Source organism: Numida meleagris, chromosome 5 (genome assembly GCF_002078875.1).
Source record: "Numida meleagris isolate 19003 breed g44 Domestic line chromosome 5, NumMel1.0, whole genome shotgun sequence".
Taxonomy (NCBI): domain Eukaryota; kingdom Metazoa; phylum Chordata; class Aves; order Galliformes; family Numididae; genus Numida; species Numida meleagris.
The window spans coordinates 20918722-20937687 of NC_034413.1; the positions used below are offsets into that span (position 1 = coordinate 20918722).

General features: G+C 42.4%; 2 protein-coding genes across 5 annotated transcripts in view; one reads left to right on the plus strand and one right to left on the minus strand.

Moving 5' to 3' along the window:
- The window catches only part of SAMD8 (sterile alpha motif domain containing 8), a 41944-nt gene that overhangs the window by 16227 nt on the left and 6751 nt on the right, over window positions 1-18966 (plus strand). For 2 of the 4 annotated variants that reach the window (XM_021399323.1, XM_021399324.1), the window contains 3 exons: window positions 15131-15738; window positions 17593-17688; window positions 18370-18487. In XM_021399323.1, coding sequence (XP_021254998.1) covers window positions 15161-15738; window positions 17593-17688; window positions 18370-18487 — 792 coding nt within the window. In that variant the 5' untranslated portion in view covers window positions 15131-15160. Of the gene's footprint in view, window positions 1-9025; window positions 9181-9815; window positions 9922-15130; window positions 15739-17592; window positions 17689-18369; window positions 18488-18966 lie in introns of those variants that run through there. The other 2 variants (XM_021399322.1, XM_021399321.1) reach the window with 2 other exon arrangements.
- LOC110399897 (dual specificity protein phosphatase 13-like) lies at window positions 1464-3588 on the minus strand. The gene is made up of 3 exons (XM_021399327.1): window positions 3428-3588; window positions 2892-3109; window positions 1464-1663 (listed from the first exon to the last, which is right to left on the minus strand). The coding sequence occupies exons 1-3, from the start codon at window positions 3586-3588 to the stop codon at window positions 1464-1466; spliced, it is 579 nt and encodes a 192-aa protein (XP_021255002.1).

Sequence of the window (18966 nt, forward strand, 5' to 3'; positions counted from 1 at the left end):
ACTGGTGATAGGAAAAGTGAGAGCCTCAAAACAGCTTAAAACTAACTTGTATCAATTAAGCCTAGCAATTGATTTAAGCTAACTCAGTTTCCTGCTGAATTTAGAAAACAGTGATACAAGATGGACTTAAATCAAATTAAGGGTGTTTAGGCAGGAGGGGAGTTGGACTGTCTGGTTTTTAGGCTTATTTTTAATTGAAGTTTTGAAATCTGGAACATAGGCAAGACACCTTAGTCAGGAGTCAGCACCTTTAGTCAGAGGTGGATGGAAAGTAATACTTGGACTTCCTGGATCTTTGACACTTTTTTCCTTCCAGGCTCTGGACTAATCCTTTGAGAAGGAAGAGGTCAGATAGATCAGCTTATGTTTCAGCTTAGACTTGGGAAGCTGGAAGGACCGGAGTAAAGGCAGGCACTGGAGGGAGATGTCTTTGCTCAGGTTCAAGTTGCTGGGGCCTGGGAGCAGTCACTGAGAGTAGGGCTCAGTAACTTGCAGATTGAGGAGTAAGGAGCAGAGGGATGGTGCAAAGGAAGTGCTTTATTAACTTAAAGCCAAAATTACTCTTTACCTGCTTCTTTTATGGATTTGATATCCACAGGCCCTTAGTGCAATCTGCATTTATTGTGGGCAAGAACTTGCAAACACACAGGCAAACGTGTGTCAGTAGCTGCCTGGTAATGGCGAGTGCCTGGGTTCGTACCTGATGTTAAACCAGAGATGATTCAAAGCCACTTACACAGAACTGATGAGTTTACAAAACATATTGAAAATCTGTCTCCTTTTTTAATATCCTCAATATACTACATAATATATAGTACCCTGCTGTAAGCATATTTATACAACAAAAACTTGTGGGTTTGCTGGCCCTGAGACCGCATAAAGAGCAGTCCAGAGGAAGTTTATTCCACTGATGTGGGTGTTCAGGGTGTCACAGCTCTCTGTGGCAGCATAATATTTAAGAGACCCATAAAACACGAAGGTGTATGCAACAGAGCATGAAGACCTAAGAAATTGTCCTCATCACATCACCAGGCCTGTAATGTGACAAGCTTTTCTTATGAAAACCGTAACAAACTGAAGATGATGGTGCTGTTACGCTCCTGAGAAAAGGGGACTCAAACATACAGTACTGCTAGATGCAATTATTGAACTTGCCTCTGGCATTAGCATAGATCAGGAACAACTTCAGTTCATCTTCACAGTTCCGGTGGAGCCCTCTGGTATGACTACACTGGGCACAACAGCTCTGTAGCATGTAGTGCTTAGGGGTTGATCCTGGTAGTGCTCATCTCAGAGGATGTCAGCTGCCAGAATGCACCCACTGACATTTCTGTTTTTGTTGTTTTACTTTGATGCATAGCTTTCTTCATTTTCTTTAACATGTACTGATCCTGGGAAGTTGTACATGCACAGTGGTTCTGAAGGCTGGAACTCATAAAAGCATATGTAAAGGTTTTGCCCTTTCAGCAGCCCTTCTTTTGCCGTAGCTGAACATCCAAATTTCGCAGGTGTTTTAAAAAGCCACGATTGGGTGAAATCCATCGATGTTCCTTCACTGTTTTGATGGCTTCAATCAATGGCAGGTGGTGATTTATCATGAGATATGCTAGGACTAGAGATGCTGACCTGCTTACTCCAACTGCACAATGTACCAAAATTTTAGCTAGTTAAAAAAAGGAAGAAAGGCAAATTATAAGCATAAAAGAGGAGCAGTATGGTGGATGAAGTTTTAAACTAAAAGAGAAGGCAACCCTGTCCTGCCTTGTCCAGTTTGGTCATGATAACACAGTAAACAATTTATTTTTTACCCTTCCAATAGACTACATGAATCATAGAATAGAATCATAAAATCATAGAATCATTAAGGTTGGATAAGACCACTAAGATCATCTAGTCCAAACAGATGAACTGCTAGCAGATAAGTCTAATTTGCAGTTGTTTCATTCACTTGCATGAGCAGTGCTATGTGGTTACAATCTGATTTCAGAAACACTGGTAAGTTAAAAAAAAAAAGACGAAGCAATGACGTTGTTCTATTGTGAGCAAGAGCAAAGCCAGACCCAGTGCTTTCAGAAGGGTTTACTTAGGTGAAGAAGAATGCTGCAGTCTGGCCTGAAAGGTTGGCACTAACACATCAGCCGCCAAGAAAGATGACTGGCCTATCACCATTACATAATAAGGTAATTTGTTGTAGCTGTGTTTCTCTTTTGAAGGCAGAACATGTGAGACAGACTGAAAGAGCTCCATTAATGCCAGTTTACTCATACTAAGGAGCGGTCTTTTATGTAATACGTGCTAATTAGTGTTTTATAGCACCAGTGCCAAGACACTCAGTCTCCTGTGCAACACGCTGTAGATTCCCTTGGGTAAAGGTGAATCTCCTCCCCAGGGGTGCAGCCCCGTGGGCCCTGTTCTCACAGGAAGCTCATCCACAGTGTGTGGGCCTCTTCACATAGGTGGTGGCTGGAGAAATCAAGACTTTCATCTCCCTGTTCATTTGCTATGAAAAATACATTTGCCATGAGAGAGTGTCAGAAGACTAGGCCAGGCAAGACTGCTTCCATGTCAGATATATGTTTTTTCTTCTCCTTGATTGAACAGGGATCCCTCCTGATATTTCTCTCTCTGTTCTGACTCCTATCCATTCTACCTGCCTCTCTCAGCCACTGCTCATACTTTTCCTCACATCAACTTTTCACCATCTTCCTTGCTGTTTTGGGGCCAAGCTGGAGCTATCCACATGCACAGTACAGCTTCCCCTCCCCGCACCACTCAGGTACTGGCAGCTGGCAGTAGGCTGCATACTGATCTGTCCAACACTGAGCTTGTGGGCCTGACTGGTTACAAGAGGCTGCATACACATACAACTGTGAACAATGGTCATTCCATACCTCCTGGTGTGTTCAGGGCTTTGTGGATAAATTCTGCCGCAGAGAAAAAGAACTGGCTTATATCAAAGCTGGGGAGGTCATGTGCTGGCACACCATAATAATCAATGGTAGCTCCATAGAAGTCCTGGCCTCCATGGCTGTACACTGTGCCGTGGGCAGCATTTAAAACATGGGTAACACCCATCTTCCACAAAACAAATCTGTTGTGAGCTGTTACTCTAAGAGGAAGACCAACATAAACAAATTAAGATTGAGACAGAGATACTCACAGGGCAGGAAAAGCACAGCGATTGCATCTCTCAGGCCATGTACTCAACATAAGCCAGTGCATTGTTTCCAAGGAATAAGTGAGAACCAAGTACCAAATTAGTCATAAAACTATCTCAGAAACTCTGCTGTCTGCACTGTAAATGACATCAGTCAGCAAAAACTATGAGCTGCCTAATGCCTCATTGATAAGGGACACTAATAGGCTGAAGAAACATAATGTACAGCAATGGCATTAAAGCTCAGTCATTCTGTGCAGCTGTACTTACAGGTCTCCCAAGAAGAGATTAGGCCACACTTCATCGACGTGGTTACAAGAGGGCCGCCCAGTGTTCAGGAGCTGCTCCAGCTCCTTAAGTGAGGGGATATCCCCCATGCATGTCCCAGGCCCTGGGGAGCCCGAGGGACCCAATACTTCCTCCCCGGACATGTGAGAGCTGAGGAAAAGACCTGCTCCCAGCAGCTGGAAGCAGCGTGCTGGGCACTGGAGTGGTGCCAGCAGCCACAGCAGTCACGGGGCAGCGGGGTGATGGGCTGGAGCAGGTGCTGACAGCAGGTCCTGCCACTGTCCTACACAGTGACATCCTCGAGCCCCCTCCCCAGGGCTGGCTGTCTTGCTGCACCTAATTGTGCCTTGCTGGTTCCAGTCTGCTCCCTGCAGTTTGTCCCCCCAGACCTACAGCCCCCAGCCCATAGGATGTCATGATGGTCCTTAGTGGTGTCCCTAATGCAGTAGTGGCAGCCAGTGAGATCTGACCATTCATCATACAGCCATAAAAATCCTGATAAAGGAAAAATGCGAACCTGTTTGGTGCAAGATGCAGGGCAACTATCTCACAGTAACTCAGAGGTACTTAAAAGTAGAGCTGCTATACTGCTATAGCTGATATATATATCAGAATAAACCACAGGTTCTACCCATACAGTCACTAGCAGACTAAACAGCAAATAGATTATGAGGTCTTGCCTATCACCAATAATCAAGAGAAGTTTATTTCTTGAATCTACTGATTTTTCACCAAATAGAAGAACATGAGCCTAGCTGTACGTTATACATCTATTCCTCTCTACTGCAGTTACTGCTTCCTCCAGTACATTACTACAATACACCTGCTCTCTTCCTCTGTTGAAGAGAGAGCAGAGAATTTAAATGTAATGGTTGTCAGATGAAACTTGTAATCTGCTGGATTAGTTTATATGGGAAGGTCTGGTAGTTCATCGTGCTGGATTATTGGTGGGTCCTTACCAGTATGCTAGTGCTGTGCTCCTGGCCTGCAGGCTTCCCAAAACTCAGTGATGGAGGTTCTGGCAAAACGCATGAAGTGCTGATGCTCTTCCTGTGTAAGCCTGGCAGCAGGCATGCAGAGTGCAGCTCCTCTGCTAAGGGAGCCCAGAAGAGAAGGCAGTCATGGAGCAGAAGCTCACTGTTGATATCTGCTGTAGAAAAGAGGTTCTGAATGCACATGAGCCCTTGATCAAGCCTGAAACACCTTGATTCTGCTTGTATTGGTTTGCTGTGAGGGAGAGAGGATTTATTTTACTTTACTGAAAGACTGAGAAAAAAAAATTAAAAAAAAACTACAGAAAGCATGAACTTATTTTTGACCTAGGTTTTGGTAGGATTTTCCTTCCAGATGTAATGCTTTGCCTAGGTAGCTTTGGTTTTCCTCAGCTTTACTTCCTTTGTGGTCCTTTTAAAGCTACTCAGGATGGATGTAAAAAGCAACAAGCATAATGACTCTCAATAAGGGAGAAGCTAGCTTTCTCTACAGCAGGGGCTTTCCAAGGTACCAAGAATTCAGATGTTCTCCTGACTGTTAGGACAGCGGACAACTCTAGGCCAAACATGTGCAATTATGTGTGATGGTAAAAATAGCTGCTGTGTCAGCTGAAGTTAATGCATGATTAGCAGCACAGGACAGAAGGCATTCTTTAAATTGGTGGACTATGCCTTTGTGATTACTTTGTAGGTAGTGCTTGGTGCAGTGATCCAGTTCAAACGTCCCCTAGCTAATAATGTAAGAGGTGGCAACCATGTAAACAGCCAGGGAGTGCTGTACTAGCATGCAGCGTGGCATTGCCGGGAAAATGTGTGTTGGTCAAAACCAGGGTGCTCATGGATGCTCTTCTATTTAAAGTGTTTCTATCAACCCCACCTGATGCCAGTCTGTGACAACTTTGTCTCTCTCATGAAAACTGGTATCAAAATCTTTTCACCTATTCTGAAAGGAGAAAATGTTTTATAGTGAAAATGCACCAGCACAGAAGCTCAGTTAGCATAAGCAAACCTGGTTGTATAGATACACTCACCTCCACCTTCAAAAGATCTACTCATCTCACTCTGCCTGCTTTCAGGATTTGTGTTTTGGGATGGTTAACTGTTGAAGAAGACTTCAACTAATTGAATTCTGGTATGTTTAGTTCAATATTAAGTGAGGCAGGATTTTCCAGTGTTCTACAACACTAATGTGCGTGTAATCCATGGCACAATGTTGTCTGCTTTAGCACATAGTGTTCACTCTCTTGGTTTTTGCCCTGACAAGTTCTTCTTGCCTTAAAAAATAATTTGATTTCTTCTTAGCAGTTCAGCCCATTTTTCTTCCATGATGAGAGTAAGAAAGTTAAACAGAAAATAGATGCTTGAAAGTTCACACAACTGATCTGAGTGTGTTTCAACACACATGCTAAGATCACAAACACAATATGGTAAGACCTGGTCGGTACAGAGAAGAGATCACCAAAAAGAAAGAAAAAAAAGTGATGTAGATCAAGTAGCCCTTCTAGCTAAAGATCCTCCCTTACCATGTTGTATTATTTCCTGGAGGGGGATTTTCATAAGCAATTCATTCTCTCTTCATGTGAGGCTTTCCTTTTCTGCATATGGTCTTAAGATTTATTGGAGATTGATTATTTCAAATTATTGAATGTGAACATTATTATTTAATGACAAAGGCTGTTTCAAAAGAAAAAAACATGTTACATTCACACATATATTTCCTTTCCTATATAACAAATTGCAATTGGAACTAGTTGGGAAATTTCAATTAAAAATTCCTTTCTTTTTTGTGATTAACTATCAGCCTTAATATTGGATCAATGTAACTGTGTAAATTGAATAAATAGTTTTCAATCTGAAGATGAACCCAGTGTAATTAAATATTCTAAAGATTTTTTCTTGGCAATGTGCAGTAGTTTTTAAAATGTCAATAGCGTATCGCTTGGCGTAAATTCTCAGTCTGACATGTCAGCATTGGCACTGCCTGTCAAACTGAGATCAACATAGCATGCGGTGACATGACTCACAGTGATAGAATGAGGTTTATTGGAAATTTTGGCTAAATAAAGCACGTATCTAGATAATTCGCTCCTTTAAGAAGCATCAAGTGCTAGCAAGGAAAAGTAGTTTTCAGTTTTGAAGTGTAGTGGCTCAACAGCTATTACATCTCCACTTTAATTCAAGAGCTCTAAGTCCTAAATTGTGCTCTTTATCACTTTTCTGTGTAAGCTAATTCAGACATTTTGGAAATATCTGTTAGGCAATGAAACTCAGTGGAAGAAAAATGGCACTGGCAGGGACAACTTCAGATAGATGCGGCGGGGCTCTCTCCTGTGCTGCAGTTGCCACACTGCTGATGCAGACCAGGCCAGCATCCAGGCACAGGGGTAATCCCAGCAAGTACATCTCTCTCTTCAACTTTTATGGCCGACACAGAGCTCTTGACCAGGAACTTACTGCATGAACATCTGTTGCTGATATAACATACTTTAGGTCCTGTATACTTCATATATATGTACACACAGAGACCATTTTCCAACCTGGACTTTAAAGCCTGGAGTCTGAATTCAGGGAGTTGCATGACTGTAGGTTCATGCTGGTCTTGTGATCAACAGTGTAGGGAACTGGGATAAAAAGCTTTTGGCTTCTACTTTTTGCTTTCTTATTGCAAATGATCTGGTGGATTTTCAACTTATTTTTTCATTTGTAGCTTAAACCAGTCTGTCAGATACAAGCAGAAGAGGAAATGTCTGTAGATTGTACGATGGCATCTGGAAGTGTGCAAGGAGTTTTAATTGGCAGTTGGTGAAGAAAGAAAATTACTGCAGAAAAAGAAATGAATTGACGTTGCAGAGAAGCATAAAGTCTTACCTTAACTTACCCTCCTTCCACTTCTATAACCTTGTTTTCCTTGTCAGATGACTGCCAGCAATTTTGAATACACATTGAATGTGGGTGTGGAGTAAGCAAAATTGCTTATTAACAGCTTATCTTCAGGTCCATTGCATTTTTTGCTTATTTCTCAGGTCATACCTTTCTGCTCTACAGTTTGTCACCAGCATGTTTGGACTTCTCAGGTTTTCATCTGGTGCACGTGAAGGGAAGGCGACCATTGTGAGGACTGAAACAGCACTTCATTCCTGTGCTGCCTGCAGAGGCAACCAGATCTTGGCAAAGAAAGTGGGAGGTCACCTCTAACTCCTGCACTTATTTGGGAAGCTACAGATTGTTTGGTGTAAAATATAAAAGCTGTGTGGAACAGGCTGCTCAGAGAAGCACCTTCAAACCAGCACTGGGGCACATAATAATGATCTGCAGCAGTGGTTTCTATTCTGCCTGTCCAGTGCTTCAGCTATTTAAAACGGATGCATTCCATTACAACTGAGTGTACAGTCCTGGGCAGCTGCATCAGACTGCCCATTGACTCATCAACTCGATGTAGTTTTGAAGCATTTTGAAATGCAAATTTTCCTTTGTTTCACTGTAGTTGCACGTGCATCAGGATTGCGAAAGATCCCTTTTTCCTCTGCAGAAAGAGAACAAGACTAAATTCTCTGAAAGGCTTAACTCACTAACATAATGGAGTGACACTGGCACCAGTGTTTTTTATTTCAAAGGAAGCAACAATCTGGGAGACTTCTATGGGACCTCATTGTAATTACATCAGTACAGAAATTTCTGAATGTTCTTCAGACTGCATGATGATGCCGCAAAGGGCTGAAAGCTAAATGTCAGCTGACAGACAAAATAAATTCATTTCTGGAGGCATTTGGGTCTAATTCGTCTGTCCCCTACCATCCCCTCCATTGGTATTATTTATTGGCTGTGGAGCACCAGAGTTGCCTGAAGGTTCCATCAGTCACTTGTCCTGCCCGCCTCTGTGCTCGGGATCACCTTGGAGAAATGACTGAGTGCTGTCAGCCTGCCGCTGGCATTCAGATTTGTTTTTTTCTACAGCCATCAAAAAGAATAATGGCGCAACCGAAGAGAAATGTTTTGTAATGGTTTGATATGGAAACAGAGCTTTATAAGGGCCCTGAAAGTTTTCCCTGCTGTTTTTTCCTATTGTACGGCTTTGAATGAGGGATGGGGGTATTGTCATGACAATGCACATTTTATTCACATTTATCCGTGGGTTTTGTTGTTATAGGTTTTTTTTAGTGATTGATTAGTTTCACTAATTCTACGTTCATAAATTTAATAATAAAATTAGTGAAAATTCTGGTCAGCGTGGTGAGAAACTCCCAACTTTCCCCCATCCAGGCTGAACCAAGGCATTGCAAGTGACGGTCAGATAGCCAGTACTGGGAAAAACAAACGACTGTACTTGTATAGAGCGTGCTGTACCGCGGCTCCAGTTCAGACAGGCTATGCTGTCATCTCGACGAGCAACAACCCCCGCTTCTCTGCGGCTGCTCTCTGCTGGGGCTGCGGGGCCTTCCCCTGCGGCCTCTAGGAAACACACCGCCAGCCGCCCACGGGGGCTGACCCCGCGCCCCGCGGGGTTTAGGAACGGGCATTCAGAACCAGGATCCCACAGACGCAGGTCACACCGCCCGGGCACTCAGCCCAACGCCCCTCCCGGATGCCGCCGCTCCGCCCCTTCCGCCGCTCGCGCTCGCCGCTTCCTGCCGGGGATGGGGTGGCTGCGGGGGCCGCCGCCGCCGCCGGAGGGAGGCAGGGCGCGCAGGAGCCGCTGCCGCCCCGGAGCTGGGCGCTGCGGCACGGCCGCTCGGCGCTGCTGAGGTGAGCGGGGCGCGGCGCGGCGGTGGAGATGGGGCCGCGGGAGAAGGGGGGCTCCGCGGCGGTCTCCGCATCGCCTGCCCCGAGGCTCGCGTCGTCCGTGGGTGCCGGAGCCCGTCCGGCCGCGGGGGAGCGTCCCCAGCCCCGTGGCTGCCGATGCGGCTGTGGGAGGCGGCGGGCAGCGCTCGCGGGCTGCGCGGCGGCGGAACGGCTGCGCGGCGGGCGGGCTGCTCCCGGCGGGGGCCTGCGTGCGGGGCTCCGAGGGCGGCTGGGTGGTGGGTACAGGGCTCTGAGGACGCGGGCTCGGGAAACGGCAGCACGGGAAGGTGCTGTTGTGCTGTTAGAGCCCCTCGCGAAATGGGGGCGGCCGCCGGTGCCGGGCGGATTTTGGGGGGTTAAGGCCGAGAGCTGAGAAAGTTGTGTCTGTGGCACTGTCATCCATCCCTGGGAGCGCGTTGGGTGGCTGTCACAGCTCAGAGACGAACCGCTGGGGCTGCTGCTCTTTGAAAAATACGGTAAGTTTGGGATGCCAGAGCAGTGCTTACACATGAGGAAATGATGTGCAGGTTTGGAACAAGCGAAAATGTGAAATCATCATGTTTTACATGCTGGGTTTTTCTTGCTGTGTGTTCCCCCAGAAGCGCAGTTAAAAGCGCAGCACGGCCTGGGAGCTGCCATCCCTCGGGGTCCATATCACCGCTGCTCCTCGCGCACAGCTCGGTGCTGCACCCACTAATGGCTGAGGTCCGTGAGCTGTGCCGCCTTATATGTGATAATCGCAGCTTCCAAAAGCTTCTGATTTCTTGCGTGTTTTAATGCATTTAAAGTGAGGAAGACTTAGATCTTCATTGGACTGGAGAGATTAGTTTGTCAGTGATTGTTGAGAGTAAGAGCAAACTAGCTCCACTACAAATACTGCTCTGATGTTAATGTGGATAGCAGGATTGTTTCTGTTTTCTGCTCTTTTCACATGAAAATGAGGGTGTGAGAAGAGAAGAAGGAGGTTAAAAAGGGGAAAGCAGCAAACCTGAGTTGTTTTTCTGCTAAGATGTATTCTCTGAGCAGCTGGATGCAGGATTTCTTGAAGCTGGCGGAAAAAAATCCTTGATATCTGACATTTAGCATGTGAAGTGTTCAAGGTCTTGTACAAATATCAATGAAATACTGTGAGGTACATTCTAAGATAAGTAGAATGGGGGAGTGCTCAATCAGTTGCTTGATAGTCACTTGTGTGTGCCTTGAATGATGGTGGCAGGATAGAAAACATTTTGTGAGCTGGTTAGCAGATCAGGAGTGGAGCTGCTCTCAGCGTTCACTTGAGTGTAGCACAGCCCATTTGGTTTAATGAGGTGCGGCAGTCGAGGAGAAGTATGTATTCTATTCAGCTGCTGAGCTGTGTAATCGCACTTAGTGGTTCTCGAGACAAATGAGTTTAGCTTCCAGGATTGTCTGTAATAGCTGCTGTCAGTTTTGCATGGAAGCATTCCATCGGAAGGGCTCTTTAAGCGTATGGAGCTAATCTTTGCTTTTACAGTGTCAGTTCTTTGTTTTCCACCATGCAGCACTTCCACTGAATGATTCTTGAAAAGCAGATCTTCCTTGATGATCTAAGGCTTACAATAAGCTGGACAGGTGTTACTTTGTGAGACTTTGTATCTTACCTTCATAAGGTGCACTGAGACCTGTGAGAACAGTTGTAATGCTGCAGATAATGTCACTTAGTAGAGATGTTTATGGAGCAACTCTGACAATGACGTCACTCAGTATAACTGGAAGCGGGATTTATGGGAGCATTGCTGTATTTGAAGTTAACTGTGGGCTTGCTTCAGGAAGTCTGTCCAATTTCTCAACCTCAGAGTGTTCAGGGTTTTCAAGAAGAGCCAGGGATGAGCAGCAGAGTAGTACAAGAGACTGCTGGTGTGTGACAAGGGAGTGGTTCTCTGTGCTCCTTTTCCAGCACAGCAGTCCTGACTGAGTGTGCAGGGCAGCAGCCTCACCCTGGCAGGCTGGCTCAACACTCGCTATTGTGTGTGGCTTTTCTCTGCAGCTGCACAGCCCATGTCACACCTGCATTGCGCACCAGCAGACGTTGCATGGAAATCTTTTCTCCAAAAATGTGAGGTGTGGTGCTCCTCAGCCAGCTGAGCGAGTGAGGGAAGCTGGGCTGGGATTGCCTACATTCAGACTTCAGCTTGGAAACTATTGCAAGGAAATGTAGGTTACATCCCTTGAGATCTGATCGTTCTTCAGTCATCTTCCTAGAATTCTTCTCAAGGATGGCAAGAATTGGAACTAGCTGGGAGTAACAGTCAAGAAGTGTGACAGCAAGGGGTCACAGCCTGCCCAGCACACGGGACAGCACAGTGCTGGTGGCTTTGCACAGTGAACTCCCAGCACCCTGCTGAGCATGCTACAGGCACTGCCAGCTTCTCACTTAACCTTTCTGCTGTGATGCTGGTGTACATGATCGGCGTCTCCGTAACAGGTCTGTTGCCTCATGTTAGCGTAATGATACTGCTACTGTCTCTTGACTATAGCAGGAACTTTCCGCCTTTGTACCTACCTCAATACAGTGACTCAGTGTCTGCATGCTGGAGAAGTTGTGGGCTTAGTGGTTGACTAGAGGTAATTCAGCAGAGGAAAACGTGCTAGAACTGTGGGTAATAATTCTGGGAGAGACGAATTTTCTGTATCTAAGTATTCATCTATTTCTCCTGCAGTAGTTCGCATTCAGTTGTGTTCATGCTGTTAACTGAAAGGCTGGAGAAGAAAAAGGGGAAATAGAACACATGATATGTGCTGCTGATGGGCTGACTAAATATAAAGTCAACAGTAACAGGAAAGTAATCAACCAGCTTGCTGCAGACATTGCTGATGTCAGGAGAAAAGTATATTTTGCCCTCTGACACTTAAGTCTGCGCTTGCTTAATGTTATTCACACGTTCCTTTATTTGTTTTCGGAGATGAAAACCGGTAATGTAGGAGGCTCTTGGTGCTGCTTTCTTCCAAAAGGTACGTGCAGTCATCTGGGTGACTCTTCTGTTATGTCGGTCGGTCACACAGTGCGGGCTGCTGGTGTTGGACTTCAGCACAGTCTCCATGTAGGCTTCTTAATATTTCCAAGTTAATAGTAGGACAAAAGAAATCACATAAAAGGTACAGGGAAAAAAATAAGGTTTTTAATTATTCTATGTATATAGAATATTTCTGCTTCTGTCTTGTAAGCTAACATTTTTCTTAAGCCTAGAAAATAAACAGTTTGGCATAGAGGTCTGTGTTATGTTCCAGGTGCTAAGATTGTTAGGAAAATGTACTTTTTCCTGTGTAAAATATGAAAGTGGCACTGAATTAGTAGTTCAAAGGAGGGTACAGCTTCTGAGTTTAAGGAAAATATCTTGTCATCAAAAGTGGACTTAATTGCTGCTGTTCCAATGAAGTTAGCTATGAGTTGTTATGCGATGATTAACTTTGCGTTTTAAGTGCTATCTTTGTCTTTTCCAGCTGGCTAAATGTCTTCCCTGGCAGCATTTAAAAACGGGAGCAGGTGCTATCAGGTGCATCATAAGTTGATGTAGACTTTCTCCCTGGTCTGCCCAGTCAGTAATGACCTTTGATGTTTTGGGTTATGCTTACTCAGTGTTGTGAGATCACGTTTATTGGATGCCGTGCAAGGGCTAATTTCCATTTATTTATTCATTCATTCATTTAAATTTCTGGAATACTATATGAAGAAACACTGGGTGGGTGTTGAGATTTTTACCAAAGGAACAGAGTTCTTACTGGGTAAAGAGAGTTTGCTGCGTTTGCCCTCAGAAGGTGCTTTGATTAGAAGACAGGTCAGTAAGTTGAGTGCGGTTTTGGTGAGTGTAAATTCACTGCTTTTGGAAAATGTGTGATGATTACAGTCTTATAAAAACATAGATTTACACGTGTGTACTTTATCTGTACTTCTGGATAGAGAAAGCTGGAAATTCTGATGAACAACTCTTTTTTTCTTTTTAGTGGAGTAAGATTTTTTTAAGTATTAAAAAATAGCAATTTTTTAATACTTAAAATTGTAATACTTTTAATACTTAAAAGTCAATTAATTGTTCATTAATTACAGATTAATTGTTTCTTGTTTTGTAATGAGTATGTTGATACAGTTACTTTGAGCAAGATCTTCAGTAGTATTAAGATAAATGAACAACTCTACTCTTACATGGAGAAGGAAGAATATAGTAGATAGAGACAGGTAATGGTTTGTGGATGTACTGGCAACTGTTTAAATCAAGATGTTAAAGCATATATACGTATTGACTGTACATGGCCTTTTGAGAAATTAAATCTGCGCGAAAAGTACGTGCTGTTTATGTGTGATCAAATCCACAGGGGATATTTTAAGGAGTATCACTCCCTTGGGCCTTTAAAAGGGCAACTTTGAATTGTGCTCCCATTTTTCAGCTCAACTGCTTCTTTCACACTACTGGGAAATGTTGATGGACCAAGGGAATCTCTTCTGATACAAAAGAAAGTAGTTCGCGGTGCTGTTAGATTTACAGTGGAAGAAGCGGCACTCGATAATTATGGGTGCTACTTCTGATGATGGGCATGGTACCTTTTTAAAAAGAAGAGTAGAAGTAAAGAGCTTGCATGTGTGGAAGAGCTGAAAAGTCTTGAATGGTTGTGTTGTGTTGTGTTGAGTGCCTATTTACTGTGTACTAAAGCTAAATAATAGAAATATTAAACAAACTATTTCTTAATCTTCCCTCTGAAAATCTTGAAAGATACATGTGGCATTAGTGTTTTGTACTGTAATGTGTTTTCCAAGATTTGGTTGCCGTGATTGAAGCATTCTGGTTAATTACACTGCTTTTTCTCATAGGAAAGAGCTGTGAAACTGTAGCTGTTTCTTAGACAGTAGCTGTACATAAGCTACCAAGTATAAATTATGCACCAATCCTTTCTGTACTGCCGTGGGTCTTAAATATTGAATAAGCTTTCTAATACTTTTACATCATTGGTAATCTTACTAGATTTTTTTTCATATATTCAATGTAATATATAAATATTTTTAAGTGCACTAAGTTATTTGTAGTGCTATGGACTAACCCCACAGTTTGAAGCTGTTATGATAACTTGATAGCCCCACTTGAATAAAGTGTTGCTGCAATGTCTTCCCTTCTCAATCAATATTCTAGAGTTAAGAAAAGGATTACTGAGAAATTTGTATGAAGAGAATACATTTTTTTTCAATTTTTGATATGATCTCTATTATGACCACTTCTAAAGATATTTTGAAATAAAAATTAATGCTTGGTTTCCAATGACATTATTTTAAAAGTATAAAATCCTAAATTATTTGCAAATATCTGTATTAATTACTCAGCTCATACATAGGTATCTAAGTTAGACAACTGCACCCTTAACATAGAGGTGAGATGGCCCAGGTCAGTATGACTGTAGATGCCAAGCATTAGATTTACTTGGGTGGGGGTCCATGCTACCAAAGCTTCCATATATATTTTAAAGCAGTGGAGTATGTCAGACCTGTTATGTACTATTTTAGCTATATTTCAGTTTTACATGGTTGCTGGTTATACTTCCTTCCTTAGTTTTTGAAGTGCAAACAGTAGACAAGACTAATGATTAAGCTACTATTTAAACAGGGAAAACTTTGTTTTTCGTTGCCTATTGCAATTCACACACTCAGATTTTCATTTGTAACGAATAAAAGGCTGGTTAGATCTAGGAAATAATCTCCTTCTGGATGGCTTGCTATGGAAGAGCAAGTTAAACTTAATTTTGCTGGACCAAAGGTGTTTAAAAATATTTACTTACCTAAAAATTATGCCTGGTTTTTGGCCGGCACTTACGTAAGACATCTTTGGCTTCTTAAGCATCTAAGAGTGCATGAAAGACAGTGATGTTCAGTAAAAGCTGAGGTCTTGTCTCTTTCTCCAATGTAAAACAGGTCAGTTTTATTGGCGGATAGAGAAGGACGATGGCAGGAAATAACCAACTTTGCATTCGACGTTGGACTACCAAGAATGTGGCCAAGTGGCTGAAGGAAGAAGGCTTCTGTGAATACGTGGATATTTTGTGCAATAGACACAGACTAGATGGAATTACGTTGCTGACACTCACAGAGTATGATTTACGATCTCCTCCACTGGAAATCAAAATCTTGGGGGATATCAAAAGGCTGATGCTGTCCATACGCAAGCTACAGAAGCAACATATTGATGTCCTAGAAGAGCTGGGTTACAACAGCGATAGTCACGTTGGCGCTGTGTGCGCTACTGTTGGCTCACTGCAGGGTGCAGATTGGTTTTGCAATGGTGAAGTACCTCGGGACTATGATGGACCAATTACTGACTTGAATGGCGATCAGTATCAATATGCAAATGGAAAAAACAAACATTCTACAAGAAGACTGGACCCAGAGTACTGGAAGACAGTTTTAAGTTGTGTTTATGTCTTCATAGTGTTTGGCTTTACATCATTTGTTATGGTTATAGTACATGAGCGAGTACCTGACATGCAAACATATCCACCTCTACCAGACATATTTCTAGATAGGTAAGAAACTTCCTTTTAAAACAAAGCAATAAGTTGATGTTTTGGGCTGCCTTTTTTTTTCATTCTCAAAGTTTTCTATGTTCTTGAAGATGGTTGTGCAAAATGGTAATAAGTGTAGTACACTCTCTCCAAAGACTGAAATGTGCTTCTGTTAGATGTAGGGATTTGATCATCGCAGGGGAAAACAAATTGAGCTGCTATTCTACCCTAGAATACCCTATTCTAGTTCATATTTAATTCTGTGTTTTTAGCTAATCACAACGTAGGAATTAATTATTCAGTCTTCTTATTCTAGTAGAAAGGATGATGGTCAGCTGTCATAGGCAAGCAGCTGTTTGCTTTTCCTGATATCCAGATGCTGCTGTGAAGCTTAACATGTCTTGCTATAGGAAAACTTCTGATGAAGGAATGTTTTGGTCTCAATTTTTAAGTTCTCTCTCAGTCGTCGTGGCCCACTGGTGGCTGACTACCTGGAGAAGATATACGCTTTTTGCTTTGGGATAGTTGGAAAACAAAGTGCCAGTGAGTGAGGAAATTGAGAGGGGATAGCCTTGATACTGTATTTGTACTGTCTCCCCACTATTAACTTGTTGAAAATTTTTTAGGGAAACTCTGAAGGAGCCCAAATAGGCCAATGTCTTTATAAACCACGTCTGTACTAGAACACTTTCATAACTTAAACAGTGCATGTGCATTTTGTTAGTATTAAGTAATATTTTCACTTTCAGTCAGAAAAGATAGACAGTAGCAAATGTGAAATCTTAGTCACTGACCAGAAATTATGTAGGGGATAAATGCTCCCATTGAGGAATTGCACCGCAAAGGGCTTATAGCATGGAGATTGTCAAAAGACAAGTCAAACTTTCTAAAAGTCACCTCTTTGTGGCTTTATTCCTTCTAATATCCATTTTCATTATCAGATTTCATGAAGTCAGTAGGGATCTAATCCTTTGAGGCAGTGTACAGAGTCTCTGTGAATTGTATATAGCTCAGCAAGGATGGTCCTCATCAAACATGGTGAAAGGAGAGAGAGAGAATGGAAGCAGTGGCATTGCAGGATTTTGTTCCCAGGGCAAATTCCACAGTATTCAGTGGCCAGGAGGATGGAGGAGGTCAGAAAGCAGCAGCTCACTGAACAAAAAGAGGATCACTGCAAATCTAGCGTTTGAGCAGCGCTTTGCTACCCCTTTGTACCAAAAAGAACACGTAACTGAAAAACGTTAGTCTCTATTTTGGTGAGGATGCAGAGTGGGAATCGTTGTTAGTGCAACATGTATGCAAGAAAGAATTGAATCTTTTGGTCAGCAAGGCTGGACAGTTTGCATACAGTGATTATCACTGAAATCTAGCTTTGAAAGAAATTGATACTTTTCCTAATGTTTTCCCTTGTAGTTCCGCTTCATTACAAGTACTTATGGTTTTAAGCTTTGCAGCGTTTTGTTAGTCGTGTTGACATGGCATTCTTACAAGCTTAAGCAGCGTAATTGACACGATGTGAGTTTGTGTCAGAATGGTTTGCAGGGAAACAATGGTAATGGAACACATCCTGTTACTAAATCCTGCAAATTAAGAGAGCACAGTAGAGATTTTCTTTGACTTGGTGAATTCCATGTAAATGTTTCCTGAAAATGCATGACTAGAAAGGAGATAATTTAATTACAAAATAATTCAAATTATATTTAACTCGGTCTAACAGTAATTTTGATTGTAGTTTAAAATATTGTGAGAGTAATGCAAGTTAGTTTTGTAGTTAGAACCTTGCATGTTTGTTTGTTTGTTTGTTTTCGAAATCCTGAGACTAGAAGGAAAAATTCAGCCTTTGTATTGAGCCTTTCTTGCTTCATCTTTTTTTAGTGTCCCTAGGATACCATGGGCATTTGCTATGACTGAAGTTTGTGGTGTAATTCTTTGCTACATTTGGCTGTTGGTTCTTCTGCTTCACAAACACAGGTATGGTGTATATATGTATTTCAAGTAACTGATAATGTGATTTAGAGGAAGGAGTGTTACTAGAATTTGAGGACTGTTTAAGACTTTACAATTAATAAGAAACATGTAAACTTCTAATGTGTTGTTGGAATGAATTATAGAGTAGATTTAATCAAAAATGTTGAGTTGTGAATGTTATGGAGCAGTCTGAATTTATTTTTCTATCAGACTTGCAGATAACTTCCTGCAGAACATGCATATTTCAGGGACTCACCATTATATGTTCTCATGCTCTAACAATTGTGTAGGAATGAAATTCCACAGGATGACTGACCAGCCTAGCAGTTTGCTGTCACTGAAGGGTAGAAAACCCATTTATGTGTGTGCCTATTATAAGTTAACTTTTCACCAGTTTGTTCATTTTTATCAGTTCATCAATAGAAGACATGAATGCCAAAGTTAGTACAAGTGCAGCTAATGTAGCTGCAGAGGAGTGGGGCTGTGGGGCTTTTGTTGGCTTGTTCCACTATCTCACCCTGTCATGTGGAATATTGCCTTTATAGTACTACTTTCAAGTAAAATCCAGTGATTTGGAGCTTCGTGGGACTTCATGGAATTAAACTGCGGTGGGAGAAAGTGTTATCATCATAAAAATACAATATATTGAGATTCTTACTATCGGTTTCTGTGTATTCTTCCCAGATCTATACTGCTGCGGAGGTTGTGCAGCCTTATGGGGACAGTATTCTTACTGCGTTGCGTTACAATGTTTGTTACCTCACTCTCTGTGCCAGGCCAGCACTTGCAGTGTACTGGAAAGGTAAAAACTTGAAATGCTTCAAATTTTCTCCTGTGTTCTTTTAAAAAAAGTTTTTAAAACATTTTTATTTAAATTATGATTAAGATTGTTGTGGCTGTCATGTTAGATGTATGTTAGTAAGAGCAGCGTGTTTCTTTTCCTCTCTGCCTCCCTTCATTCGTTGCCATTATACAGGTACTACACCTCTGGGAATCTTTGAAACGCTTGCTGTTTTGGTGGGAGGAGAGTCACTCGGTAAAGGGAGAAGGGGAACTTCCAAAGTATTTCATAGTATAAACTGGAGAGAATCCGTCAGAGAAATAAGCACTCAAGGCATTCACTTAACAAAGAAAAATTGAAAGTGGAATAATCACTTATTTTTCTTGTTGGGTGCATGGCTTTGAGCAAAATATTAGTATTCTAAGTAGAATTCTACTGAATGTGGGATTTCATCTTTTTATCCTAGCTTCTAGTTAGAAGTTTGAGCTGAATATTGGAAG

Coding starts and splice junctions, on each gene's coding strand:
- LOC110399897 (XM_021399327.1), bottom strand. CDS start 3,588: ATGTCCGGGGAGGAAGTATTGGGTCCCTCGGGCTCCCCAGGGCCTGGG. Junction 3,110..3,427: donor AATCTCTTCTTGGGAGACCT/GTAAGTACAGCT, acceptor TCTTCCTCTTAG/AGTAACAGCTCACAACAGAT. Junction 1,664..2,891: donor AGCCCTGAACACACCAGGAG/GTATGGAATGAC, acceptor TTTTTTAACTAG/CTAAAATTTTGGTACATTGT.